The 13,680-nt window shown below is 44.7% G+C and overlaps 1 protein-coding gene across 1 annotated transcript in view; it reads left to right on the top strand.

Annotated features, from left to right (window-relative positions):
* The first annotated feature begins 5,150 nt into the window (after positions 1-5,150).
* Positions 5,151-13,680, top strand: part of LOC137352504 (NT-3 growth factor receptor-like) — a 603,448-nt gene continuing 594,918 nt past the window's right edge. The window contains exon 1 of the mRNA XM_068018049.1: positions 5,151-5,353. Coding sequence (XP_067874150.1) covers positions 5,151-5,353 — 203 coding nt within the window. The remainder of the gene's footprint in view (positions 5,354-13,680) is intronic.

Genomic DNA, 13,680 nt, shown 5'->3' with positions numbered 1-13,680 from the left:
TTGCTATCCAGTTCTCTTTCCCTTCATTGCCTCATACCACTGTCCTTCAACGCCATTCTTCCCCTCTCCTTTCCACTTCATTATCATCCATTGCCCACTTCATTAAATTTCATTTCCCCCTATTGTTATCCATTGCCCCTCTCATTACCATCCATTTAGCTTTCATTTCTTCCTGACTCCAGTTGCTAATGAATAGGTCTAGGGCCCCTTCCCTTCTCAATGCCACTAATGGCAGTGATCCTTTTAGCTGTCTGCTGTAGGTGGCCGCTCACGTTCTCACAAGAGTTCATGCCTGACGTATATAGTGGCTGGGATCACTGCCTTTATTGATATTGAGAAGAGTTCCTAAGCAGGTCTTTTGACAGCTGGACTCAAATAGGATTGAAGGAACTAGTGGGAAAAGCAAGGACTCAGGAAGATATGGAGGGAGCATAAGAGAACACAAGAAAGATTAGCAGCACTGAGAAGCGAGGCCCCAGTTCACATTGCTTTTTGGCAGTGAACAATGATGTGCTGACTAGTTCTTCAAAATATTAACTGTCATTGTAAAATACTGATGATTCATATGTAGGATGATATGATGAAGTGAAATATTACATTTTGAAATGGGGTGATTTTTCTCATGTTGAAGTTAAAGCATATCATTGGGCAGAATGGAGGGAGCTTTCCTCTGTTGGTGTTGTATCCAGAGTGGCCAGCTGTGTTGATGGGAGAGTAGAGAGAGAGCTTTATGCTGTATCTAGCACTTTCTGCATCTGATCTTGAGTGTTTGATGAGGCAGTGTAGAAGGATCTTTACCCTATCAAACCCGACCAGTTCACTATTGTCCTTCAAGGAAGGGAAGCTTCCAAAACTACCCAGTTTGGCTGAAATGTGATTCTGGTCCACATTATTGGCTTGGCTCTTACTGCCCTCTGAGGTGCCCTGGCAAGATGTTTAGTTGTACAGGTAATAACTAGAATTGGCAATAAATATCACTCTCATCCTGAGAACAAATACCAAAAAACAACCCTTGCTGTACCTGATCTGCGAGAGCTGGATGCTAACACTGGACGACCACAGTGGGAAAAAATGTTTCATTCCTAGCACTACCTCACCTCAATGAACAGAAAATGAAGTGAAAGCATTAAAATGAGCTATTAATTTTCATATTCCAGTAGCTGATTTACGTACATACCTAAGAAAGTGGCACACAGCAGGTAGGGGGTGTTGGGCTATGGGAGAGGTGCGATTTTTCCTCATCGGAACGCCTCATTAGCACATTGGTCCAGTAACAGATGACATAGGCTGGGGAGGGGCAATCTCCAGCTTGAAATGGCTCTGAGCTTTATTTTAATATTTAAATGACACAATCATTGTTCTGAGCCTCTTGTGTCTTTTTCATAATGTCTTTGAAATGAATGCCCAATGTAACTGGGCAGCCAGTGTTGCCAGGCAATGAGTTGTGCAGGTAAACCAGAAGAACCTTTTTAGAATATGGAAGCTATTTCTCATCTGTTTCTCTTACTTTTTCTCATGAGACCTTTTGCAGTTGCTCTTTTATTTTGGGCAACATCACTGCAGGATCATTAATGCATTTTCCAATGGGAATCTTCTGGCATGAGGTGCTGGGAAGGAACGGAGAACCCTAATGATATGACAAGCAGGTCATGATGCACAAGAGAGGCTGTCTGGCCTCTGACTAGTCCCCATTCACCTGCATCTGCAGGCAGAGGTGACCAGACTTTACATTGGCAGGTGATTAGTGCAGGCCGATGCTCCAATTCACAATGTAGGCTGTGGCAGCACACACATTGGCACAAATAAGCAAGGATGCCAGACAAGCTATGATGTTGGATGGTTCTTTAGAAGCATCCCAATCTGGGAATCTCATGCTTTAGGTGGTATTAGAAGAAGGGATATCAGGCTAATTATTAGTCAGCAGGGCCTAATTAACTGTACCCACCGCGATGCCACGAATTATGTTTGCAGGCATTGTTGTAACCACAAGGTGGTGGAAATACCTTCACCGAGTCTGGATCAGCAGAGCCAGATGTGGAGTGATTTAAGGACCCCTTCTGCTAATATCACACCACAGGTCTGCAATATGCAAGTCATAGACCCAGTCAGCCCGTACATGAGGCTTCCTTTTTTTCATCTGTCACTTTTTAATATCTTGCCTCTTCAGCCTTGGCAAAGGAAACCAATGGGTTAACATGCTTACGGGCCTTTCTAAAGGCTTTCAGAATACCCCCTCGCCATTATGACCCTTATCTTTAAAAGTCTGTTCCAGTGTGTCTTCCGGAGCAATGTTGTATGTGACTCCAGTGAAACTCATAGTTCATCCCCATGAAGGAATCATGAAATTAAACCACTGAGATGACAGACTTGTTACTAACTCACACACATAGGCAGTGTCATCATTCACAGGGACTGACAGTGTCTGCTAATTGCACAGAAATAGGGACTGAACAAACCTGTCACAAATCAGACAATCCCTTAATCCTCACTGCTCTGAAAATCTATATTTTTAGACAAACCTTTTAGGCTGTTAACATGAAATTATAGTTTATCATGCTGTTATCTCATGGCTGGTCTTTCCCTCACCTTTTATATACTGCAAGCTGGTGATGAATGATTAGATTAGGTGTGCGGTGCACTTGTGTGTGTGAGACCCTTAGATTCAGGTACTGAAGATAGGGACCATACCAAGAGCAAGGGTGGGTTTAGGAGATGCTTAGTGATTCTGTCGTGATAAGGGAGTTGAAGGTAGATGGAAAAGATCAATAGAGTTGGTCAAGCGCAGCAGAGATGCCATAGCAGGTGGAGGGCCAGAAGAGAGGGACTTAAGGTTGCCAACTCGAATTGGGCATGTCCCTGGAGGTATTCTCACATGACCTCACACCTCCAACCATTCAGTCCATTCAAATTGGCTTATTTTTAATCATTGGCAATATTTTTTATAAATAATAAATGAAGGTGTTCAAAGAAAATGGAAAATAAGATGTTTTTTAATGCCCTGATTATTTCTTTCCCAGGCTACTCAAGGCAGTGTCTAGGAGATTAATCTTTAATTCCTGGAGACTCCAGGACAATTTTTCACAGGAAGACCTGCAAGCACACCAAGGGATGAGAGACAGGAGGGGCTGACTCCTGAGTGCTGTCGCATAGATTCCCCTGTGGCACCGTAAAAGGATTCAGGTACTGAAAACTAAGACATCAAGGCAGCATAGCAGAAGACACCATCCCACCAGGTACTCCTCCCACAGCATGTCTATAGGCAGCACAGGTCTAGTGCACTGACAGTACATAAGCAACGTAATGTGTTATATGCGAGTTACCTCATTCTTCTTTCATGTAATGAAGTTAGCGATGAAATTCAGGGACAATTCTAGGTTTGATCTTTGGAATTCACCTATTTATTTGTCTATATATTTATTTAAGAGTGTTGTATTTTTTAGGTTTATTGCAGTGAATCTAATCCTGTGATTCCTTCCATCATTCCCACAGGGCACCTTCCGATACATTCATTCACTACATTCCTTTGCATCCAAGACCCTCTACTGTGCAAATACTCAAAATATGTTCACACCTACTTCCTTTTTTAGCTCGTCAGTAACCTGTTTTGTCACTTCACTATATCGTAAGTTGATTAAAAAAAACATGAACTGGAAGTAAATTACCAGTATTTTCAATTTGTGAAAATAATCACAGTGAAAAAATAAACCCCCAAAGGATCCTGAAATGTTTTCCTTCTCAACATTCAAAATCAGTTGGGTTTTGTTCTAACAACTCTGGCATGTGCATTATCACCTCTATCTCTGGGGTTCCTCTCCTCACACTTTCTTCAGGGTTTCTCCCAAGCCTCTGGGGGTCCTTCTCTGTACACCTTCTCCTGAGTCTCTGCAAGTTCCTCTCCCTCACAAACTGTCTTGTTTCTTTGGGTGTTCTTCACACACTCTCCTCTCTCTCTGGGAGTCTCTCTCTCACACACTCCCCTTTCTCCCTCACACACTTTCTTCTCTCACACACACTCCTCTATCTTTGGGAGTCTCTCTCTCATACTCTCCCCTTTCTCCTTACACACTCCCCTCTCTCCCTCACATACACTTTCCTCTCTCCCTCACACACTCTCCCTCACACACTCTCCCTCACACACTCTCCTCTCTCTTGTCGCCCCTCTCCCGCGCATATTTCCTGATTTTTCTGGGCATCTGCTGGTGGATAAAGCCTTAGCTTTAGCCATTCACCAGCAGAGCACAGGGGAGGGAAACGGTCAATAAATGAACCCCTTGTTCCCACTGAACCGGCCCCAATCCCACATCCCTGGGTTTAGCTGCAGCTTTCTCTCCCCATCCCGCCACCGCCCCCCCCCCCCCACCACCTTTAAGGGGGAGAGGATAATTTTTTTTTCTGCAGATGTAATGTTGGCACAATTTAGCTTTAATATACTCGCTGCAAGATATAACTTTCGAGTGTTAAATCTCTGAAAATTGGATTAAAGCCCGATTTATTACCGTTGCCATGACTGTATCCCCCGGAGAGGAGGAGTTGGGGAGGGGAGGTGTTGGGGAGGCGGTGGGGGTGGAGGGAAGGTGAGTTTTTATTCCCACTCATCCTGGTGGTGATGATGCACAGGATTGAAATCTATAAACTGAACGGGGCGCGCTCGCCTCCAGCCTTCGCTCTACATCATTTCTCTCTAATCACGTCTCCTATATTTTTTTTTGCTCTCTCTCTCATTTTCTCAGCAGCAGCAACACGCAGCACCCCCTGCGTCCCGGTATCACAGACAGACTCGGTGGATGTGTCCGTGTCTGGTCAACCCCTGCCTCTGGATCCGGATCATCTCCCAGTCCCAGGTGTTTGGTCAGTTTCCCTGGGATTTTCCAGTTGTGAAGGCTGTAAATTTCTGCTCTGCTTTAGCTCCATCCCCTTGTGATTGCTCCGCTTGTGTTTGAAACAAATGACTTTATTCCTCTCTCCTCCTTCGGAGGAATCATCGAAGTAACTAAAGGTGGTAAAACATAAAGAGCGGCTGATGTGAAGATGTTTTGAAGAGGACGCGGTTTCTCCTGTTTGTTCCTGTCTCCCTCTTTCTCCTGTCTATGGGAGTGCGTTAGCTGCTGGAGAGGCTCGGGACAAGCTTGTAACAGTTTGAGACACTGACCATGTCGGGCTGGCCTGCCCTTTCTTCCCGGGGATTTCTGTGGAGGATTTTGTGGGTTTCTTGCAGTTTGCAAAACTGTTTCTGGGTGCTGGGCTGCCCGGGCAACTGTATCTGTAAAACCAGTCAGATTCACTGCAAGCAGCCTGATAATGTCACCATCTTCCCGGTCCTGGATTTGCCGGAGATGCAGAGCGTCACGGAAATGTAAGTAATGCTGGTCTCTTATTATTTGCCTTGTTTGTGTGTGTGTGCTTTAATTTCGATGCACGTCCCTTGCAGGCGCTGGGCACTGAGTGTACGTTCCTTCTACATTTATCACACAGCGACCTGTCCCCATGTACATTCGAGTGAACGATGGGCCGGATATGATCAGAGAGGAGTGAGCTTTCCCTGCACACTTGACTGCATATTTAAAAGAATAATACTTGCAACATATAGCGAGAGAAGCGGTTGTGTTGCAAATCCGTGGATGCAGCCTGGACTTTTAAGTTAACATGCAGTGTGGGACTTGGAAGATATTTCCATGACTAACGCTGCAGTGCAGCTAAAATTCCCCATCGCACGTCCTGATTGTTTTATTTTTCAAAAGATTTTTCAAAATTCATGTTTTAAAAAGACATCTCTGTGAGACTCTTCAGAAGGTAGAAATGACAGATTAATCCCTCGATTCTGATGCTTAAAGTTCATTATTTGAAAGTCAGCAGGGAAAGATAGTTTAAATCTGGTACCACGGATACCCCCCCCCCCCCCCCCCCCCACAATCCTCTCACTGTTCTAAGTTGCTACTCATCACATTCGGAGCTCGACGCAGCTCCGAGTCCCCAGAGAGGATTCTATACCTGGGCTTTACAGGACCCGGGGAGCCCAATTGCTAACAATTCCATCACCTGGAGCCCCAGGGAATGAGAATCTCAGAAAACAGCATCACCTGGGCAATACAGTAGCTGTTTTTGTTTTAAATTTCAGTTATTGGGGAAATTAAGACAGGTTTTAAAATCCTTAATCCCAGAATCTCGATGCTGCCTGGAGGAAAGACAAGGGTCTGTCAATGTCAGGCTTTTCAGAACTGATCCTCAGAACCGTCTGAAATCTATTACGCGTTTATCTCTCTATTTCTCTGTTTCTCAATGTTTGTCTCCATCTGTCTGAACTCGTCTTAACATCTGGGTCTTTCTGTCTCTGTGTTTTCTCTCTTTTCTCCCCCATGTCTCAATAACTGGGTCAATAACTTCGCCCCCCCCCCCCCTCCCTTTTAGCGTCTCTTCTCTCTGTTCCTGGCTCAGTGTATTTCTCTTGCCCTTGTGTATGTCCCCAACGGCGTTCCTGTCTCTGTCTCTCAGTATCTGCCATTATCTGTCCCTGCCTCTCAGTATCTGTGTCAGGGTCTCTCTTTTTTCTTTCTCTTCCTCTGGCCTTATCCCTCTGTGTCTCCATCTGCTTCTGTGTCTCTCTCCCCCGTTTATTTTCCATCTATTCCCTTTTGCCCTGCAGTACCCTATCCTGAGAGATGAGGATCTCCCTTTGAACAGACTATGATGATGAACTCTCCTCCCCCTGACAGGACCTGTCTGGACGGAGTCTCAGCCCCATATTTCGGGCAGGGCAATACTGGCACAGAGCAGTCCTGCTCCCCACAGGGCCAGAACTCACTAGAACGGAAAGTTCACATTAAAAAAAAAGGACAGGGACGCAACTTCCGCCCTTGTGAAGTTTATTGGAGGTGTACTGACTTCAGATGTTGTCTTCTTTGGAACAGGGTTAACTTTACAATCACCATTCTCACCCCCGCCCAACCCCCCCCCCCCCCCAACCCATACACCCACGCTTTACTCATTGACAATGTTATACAGACCGGACACTCTTTATTGCTGTTCCCCCCGCCCCCCCAAAAAAGGACACTTTGTGGATATTTTCTGTTAAATGATCTCTATTATCCACAATATTTGACAAAATGAACCATTTCAAACCCTTTCCCCCTATAGTCAGATATAAAATGCTCAATAGATCTGCCCCCCCCCCCCCCCCTCCCCTCCTTTAGTACAGATATCATATCAATCCATTGCCTGTGATATTCAGAGGAACTCCTGAAGCCAGGGATCTGTCTGCGAGATGTACAATTCTGCAGCAGGTCTAGTTATCAACACATAGGGGAGGCTGCAGGACAACATTTTAAACTGAGTGGGAGAGCGTCAGAATGGCTGGATTGAGTATCTGCTGCAACCTGCATCGCAGCCACATGTCCCAGTGAAACCGGGTTAAAATCAGCCTCTTCGCTATCAATGGGGATTAATAAAAAGCCCGGGAAGCACCGCTTCAGTTTCAGTTCGGTTCCAATGCGGCTGGCAGAAGTTAATGAGTTAATCTGTGCACCAATAGCTCATTGATGCTGGAATCTGAGGGAGTTCCATTAGTTGGACAGTTCGTCTCTGCTTTGAGGCTGAGGCGTCCCAGCCTCCTCGAAATAATCCTGTTTAAACTCCCCTCTTTTATTTTCTTTCCTGACGATAAGCTTGTGTTTTTTTTTAAATGCTGCTTTGTCTCCCGTGCGCAAAGGATTCAAGTTTAGAAAATCGTTTTCCTTTTTGGTAAAATAGTTTGAGTGCAGGGAGATTGGATGATGCCATTTACTAAGAAGCGACAGTCTCTCTCCCGCATCCTTTAAGCTCACACACCAGCGTTTGCATTCGCTAAGCTGTCACCCAGTTTAACAACTGGAGAGCTGGTCCGTCAACATGTTCAGGAAGAAGACGAGGGAATGACCGTCTGACAAAGAGGCAGAGAGAGAGAAGCCGCTTTTTTTTTTATCTTGGCGGTTCTTCAGGTTCGATTCCAGAATCCTGGCATGTGTGAGGGGACTGGGGGTCAGGGCTCAGGTTCTGGGGGGTCGGGGACTGGAGTGAGGGGAGGTCAGGATGAAGGAAGTGCGGGGTGGGGGGGGGGGGGGGTGATGTTGGCGGTCAGGGTGCAGGTACTGGGGGGTCAGGGACTGGGGGGGGATCAGGGTGCATGTACTGGGGGTCAGAGACTGGGATCAGGGACTGGAGTCAGGGCTCAGGGACTGGGGTCAGTGACGGGGGGGGGGGGGGGGTTCAGGGTGCAGGTACTGGGGGTCAGGGACTGGGGGGGATCAGGGACTGGGGTCAGTGACGGGGGGGTCAGGGTGTAGGTACTGGGGGGTCAGGGACTGGGATCAGGGACTGGAGTCAGGGCTCAGGGACTGGGGTCAGTGACGGGGGGGGTGGTTCAGGGTGCAGGTACTGGGGGTCAGGGCTCAGGGACTGGGGGTCAGGGCTCAGGGACGGGGGGTCAGGGACTGGGGCAAGGGTTCAAAGACTAGCATTAGGATTCAGGGACCAGGGTCAGTGACTGGGGTCAGGGCTCAGGGACTGAGGTTAGGGTTTAGGGACCGGTATTGGGACTGGGCATGGAATAAAGTGCCTGTTGATTGGGTGTTGGGTACCTGGAATTGAAATTGAAACAGTGCCAGTATAAAAATGACTATGCTCACAATTACTCTCATACTATTTCACTCTCACACTCCCTTGCTTTCACTTACTCAGTCTTATTCACCCTCTCTTTCCCACTCTCATTTTATTTCATTCTCACTCACTGACTCATCTACTCTCACACACTCTCTCTGAAGAATGATATACAGAGAGTGAGGCAAACACAAAGAGCAGGTTTAATTGACAGACACCAACAGTGGGCCGCAGTATAAAATTGTAACAGAGATAGAGAGAGAGAGACTGGCAAGGAGAATGTGAGAGTGGTGGAGTTGGAGAGGCAAGAATATGACAAGGACAATGATGCAGACGTTAAGAAAGTATGCCAGGCAGTGACGTAGTGTAACAGTGATAGACTTTGTGGGAGAGTGCGATAGAGAGCAGGAAGACGAAGACAGAGTGTGAAGTGGAAAGAGTGTCGCATATAGATACAGGGAGGTGGAGAATAAGAGCATCTTAATTGTTTATATTTAAAGGAATTCACATCAAATTCCTATCGTTCTAAATAATTGATTGCAGGATACAGTTAAACATCTTTGTCATTCTGCTTTTAACTGCAGGCTGTACAAATGTCCAGGAGTAGGTATAAGATCATCGTAAGGTCCAAAACGCTATATTGTCACACCCGTTGTACTCTGAACAATTGATGTGCTTTTCAAGGAAAATAAGTTACTTAATGGCGATCTCTAGGAAGCTAAATTAAATTAACAGCCCAATACTTTTCCCACTGTGCTCTGTTACTATTAACATTTGTAAATTAAAACGACTCAACCATTGAAGGTAGTGGGATTCTAAACTGGTCAATAACCCCACAGATGCAGAGGTTTCAGACTCTGCTGAATGCTGAATCTTGATCTGACTAACACATTTAATCTAATCTCCAGGGAATGTACACACACATGGCATGCTGCATTAAGGCATCCCAGGAAAGATTTAAAAACAACTTGTCATTTTAAAACTGACTGGAGCTAGCAAAAATACAAAGCTGCACTCTCATGAACCAACAAAGTATTTTGAAAAAATGAAGCCTCATATCCGGGTTAAAAAGGAGTGGGTTTTGCAGTCGCATGCAATGTTTAATTTCTAAATGATAAAATATATTCATAACTATTCTGGAAACTTGAAATACAAATAAAATATTGGAAATGCACAAAAGGTCAACCAGTATCTGAAAGACGTGCTAATGTTTTCAAGTGGGACCCTGTAGTGGTGGCTCATCTTATTCAGATTGATGTTTCTTCAAGGGACTCTGGCACAGGTCAGCTCTGGGAATATTTTTCTGCTGTAACTTTTTTTTTAAAGTTACTCCAGAATATAGAAATCAAACTTGCTGATCTTTCACACCAAATCTGGCTGGTGAGACTGTGGGGCATAGCAATTCGTGCTGGTTTAAAGCTCTTTGCAAAGGTCGTACCATTCCAGTAGCAGGTAAAAGCTTAGAAATGGTACTGTTTATTGAGGGCAATCTATCACAACTTAACAAGAGAATCCATGGTGTGTATGAGGGAATGGGCCCATAGCTCACAGTAACTGTCTGCAGTTATTGGATCTATATTTATAAATGTAACTCTTGTGTCTAGCACAGGCCTGCCAAGTGGTAGACTCCAGTGGTTGAGGTGATGGCATCTGATGAACACAATGTGTTATGTCCGAAGGGTTTTAGTCTGTAACAATTTTAAATCAGCTTACAACAGCAGCTGGAAAACAACATCCAATTGATACTGCAAAACATTTGAATAGATTGTGGGACCCATTCTTTCTAACACACTTTGCTAGGATTAGCATATGGATAGCATTGGTTGTGATTATATTGATTCACCTTAATGTATATAAAGCTCAGTGTTTACACAAACATATTCCCATCTGATGATTATGTTTATGCTTTCTCAAGTCTAATTAACATTCAAAGGCATTTTTAATTCTATGGTCCTGATTCTAAAATGACTTTCCCTGTTAACAGCAGGTGCTCAGTCTGTGGGCACCTGCCATTTCTGGCCAAATGTTTATGAAATGCAATTAAAAAAAAAATCCTGATTGATGTGGGAGTACAATGAATACACCGCTGATGAGTAAGGGTTGGCCTAATATTAGGTTTTGTGTAGAGACTGTGTACCATGGTCAGGAGCCTTCTCGGCTGAGTGTGTGTGTGGCACAATTTAGTCCTGTGCTTCCTGGGGGGGATCTATCCTATTAAATTCCGTAAGTGCTGTCTAAGTGTTTGATCTATTCATATTATTTGTGCACACAAACATGTGCCAACAAGCAGACTGGATAGTGCAGATGGAGGGGCGTCTGACCCCAACACCAGATTACGGTTTGCTTCTTAACTGAATGTATGAAGGAGGACTTCATTTCTCCCTGTTGTACGCTTTTTTTCAACAGCCACCCCTCCCCAATTATAAATAAATTGGGGCAGGAAAATGTTCGTAGAGAGTGTGCTTGGACTGCCCTGATAGCTCAGTGAATACATATGCATTGTCTGAATGTTATTGGCCACATGACCAAGGAGAATCCAGGATTGATGCACTATTTGTGCTGATTTAAATTAACTTGATTAAGGCACAGTTGAGCCACAACGATTTGCCTAGGTGTCCCAGGACTAAAAAGGGAAAAATCAGCCAGGTTTCCCACCCAATGAGGTCCACTAGAAAGTCCAGTTCCGTTCCATTGTCCAGCTGGCAACTAGCACCCCTTGTCTTTACTAATGCTAATCAGCTCCCTCGCTTGGTCAAGCTCAGTTACTCTTTCCAGGATTTTAAGAGATTCTTATGGTGAAGCTATTCATTTTAAGCTGCATGATCTAAATGGAGTAAACTTTATTTCGCTTGTGCTCTAGTAATAATAGGAAAGCAAAATGTTCCTTGAAATAATTTTGTACAGCTATTTGGAAAATGTGCTAAAAATACATTCCATGTGTGTGTGTGTTTATACAGAATGTTCATTAACTACAAGAGCCATTATGAATATACTGTTGTATGAGATTTCATCCTGTATCCCAGTGTGTCATCAGATACATGGATGGTTCATTATGTTGATGATATTAGGTAGGAAATTCCAGGATTTTGACCTAGTGATGATGGACAAGATATAATTATGACTGATGGGTTAGAACATAGAACATAGAACAGTACAGGCCCTTCGGCCCACGATGTTGTGCCGAACCTTTAACCTACTCTAAGATCAAACTAACTACCTACCCTTCATTCTACTATCATCCATGTACCTATCCAAGAGTCGCTTAAATGCCCCTAATGTATCTGCTTCTACTACCACCGCTGGCAGCGCATTCCACGCACCCACCACTTTCTGTGTAAAGAACCTACCTCTGACATCTCCCCGAAACCTTCCTCCAATCACCTTAAAATTATGTCCCCTGGTGATAGCCCTTTCCACCCTGGGAAAAAGTCTCTGGCTATCCATTCTATCTATGCCTCTCATCATCTTGTACCCCTCTATCAAGTCACCTCTCATCCTTCTTCGCTCCAATGAGAAAAGCCCTAGCTCCCTCAATCTTTCTTCATAAGACATGCCCTCCAGTCCAGGCAGCATCCTGGTAAATCTCCTCTGTACCCTCTCTAAAGCTTCCACATCCTTCCTATAATGAGGCGACCAGAACTGAACACAATATTCCAAGTGTGGTCGAACCAGGCTTATAGAGCTGCAGCATAACCTCGCGGCTCTTAAACTCAATCCCCTGTTAATGAAAGCCAACACAACATACGCCTTCTTAACAACCCTATCAACTTGGGTGGCAACTTTGAGCGATCTATGGACATGGACCCCAAGATCCCTCTGTTCCTCCACACTACCAAGAATCCTGTCTTTAAGCCTGTATTCTGCATTCAAATTCGACCTTCCAAAATGAATCACTTCACACTTTTCCAGGTTGAACTCCATCTGCCACTTCTCAGCCCAGCTCTGCATCCTGTCAATGTCCCGTTGCAACCTACAACAGCCTTCCACACTATCCACAACTCCAGCAACCTTCGTGTCATCGGCAAACTTACTAACCCAGCCTTCCACTTCCTCATCCAAGTCATTTATAAAAATCACAAAGAGCAGAGGTCCCAGAACAGATCCTTGTGGAACACCACTGGTCACCGAGCTCCATGCTGAATACTTTCCATCTACTACCACCCTCTGACTTCTATGGGCCAGCCAATTTTGTATCCAGACAGCCAACTTTCCCTGAATCCCATGCGTCCTTACTTTCTGAATGAGCCTACCATGGGGAACCTTATCAAACGCCTTGCTAAAATCCATATATACCACATCCACTGCTCTTCCTTCATCAATGTGTTTTATCACATCTTCAAAGAATTCAATAAGGCTTGTGAGGCATGACCTGCCCCTTACAAAGCCATGCTGACTGTCTCTAATCAAACCATGCTTTTCCAAATAATCATAAATCCTGTCTCTCAGAATCCTCTCCAATAATTTGCCCACTATCATGATAAGCGTGTAAATATAACGAGTCACCCTGGATGTCGCAAACGTTCTGTATCGTAGAGAAAAAAGGGCTAGCAATTGCGGTCTTCTGGCATGCCGAGATCTAACCTTGGTGATGATTCATGGGATCAACGAGGTACCAGAAGGTAAACCAGTATCAGAAGATACGCCTACCATTTCAGTCAGCGACCTAACAGCACAGTACCCAGATTGCTTTGATAGAATTGGCAGCTTCAAGGGAGCTGCAATTTTACATCTAAAAGAAAATGCCATACCTTCAATCGACCCACCATGCAAATGCAGCATCCACATTCAGTTCAAGTTGAAAGTCGAACTTGACAAGATGGAAACCGATGGAATCATCAGAAAGGTACAAGAATACATGGATTGCTGCAGCTCAATCACGAGTGTCATCAAGAAAGACAGATCGCTTAGAGTCTGTCTGGATGCAAGAAGGTTGAACAAAGTGCTCAAGTGTTGTCCATACAAGATTCCCACACTGGAAGAGCTTAATCCGAAATTTGCAAGAGCCAAATTTTTCTCAAAACTAGGTGCAAAGAATGGTTATTGGTCAGTACA

This window comes from Heterodontus francisci, chromosome 38 (genome assembly GCF_036365525.1).
Source record: "Heterodontus francisci isolate sHetFra1 chromosome 38, sHetFra1.hap1, whole genome shotgun sequence".
Lineage (NCBI taxonomy): Eukaryota > Metazoa > Chordata > Chondrichthyes > Heterodontiformes > Heterodontidae > Heterodontus > Heterodontus francisci.
Note: the sequence above shows the minus strand (reverse complement) of the source record. Positions and strands in the feature narration are given on the sequence as shown.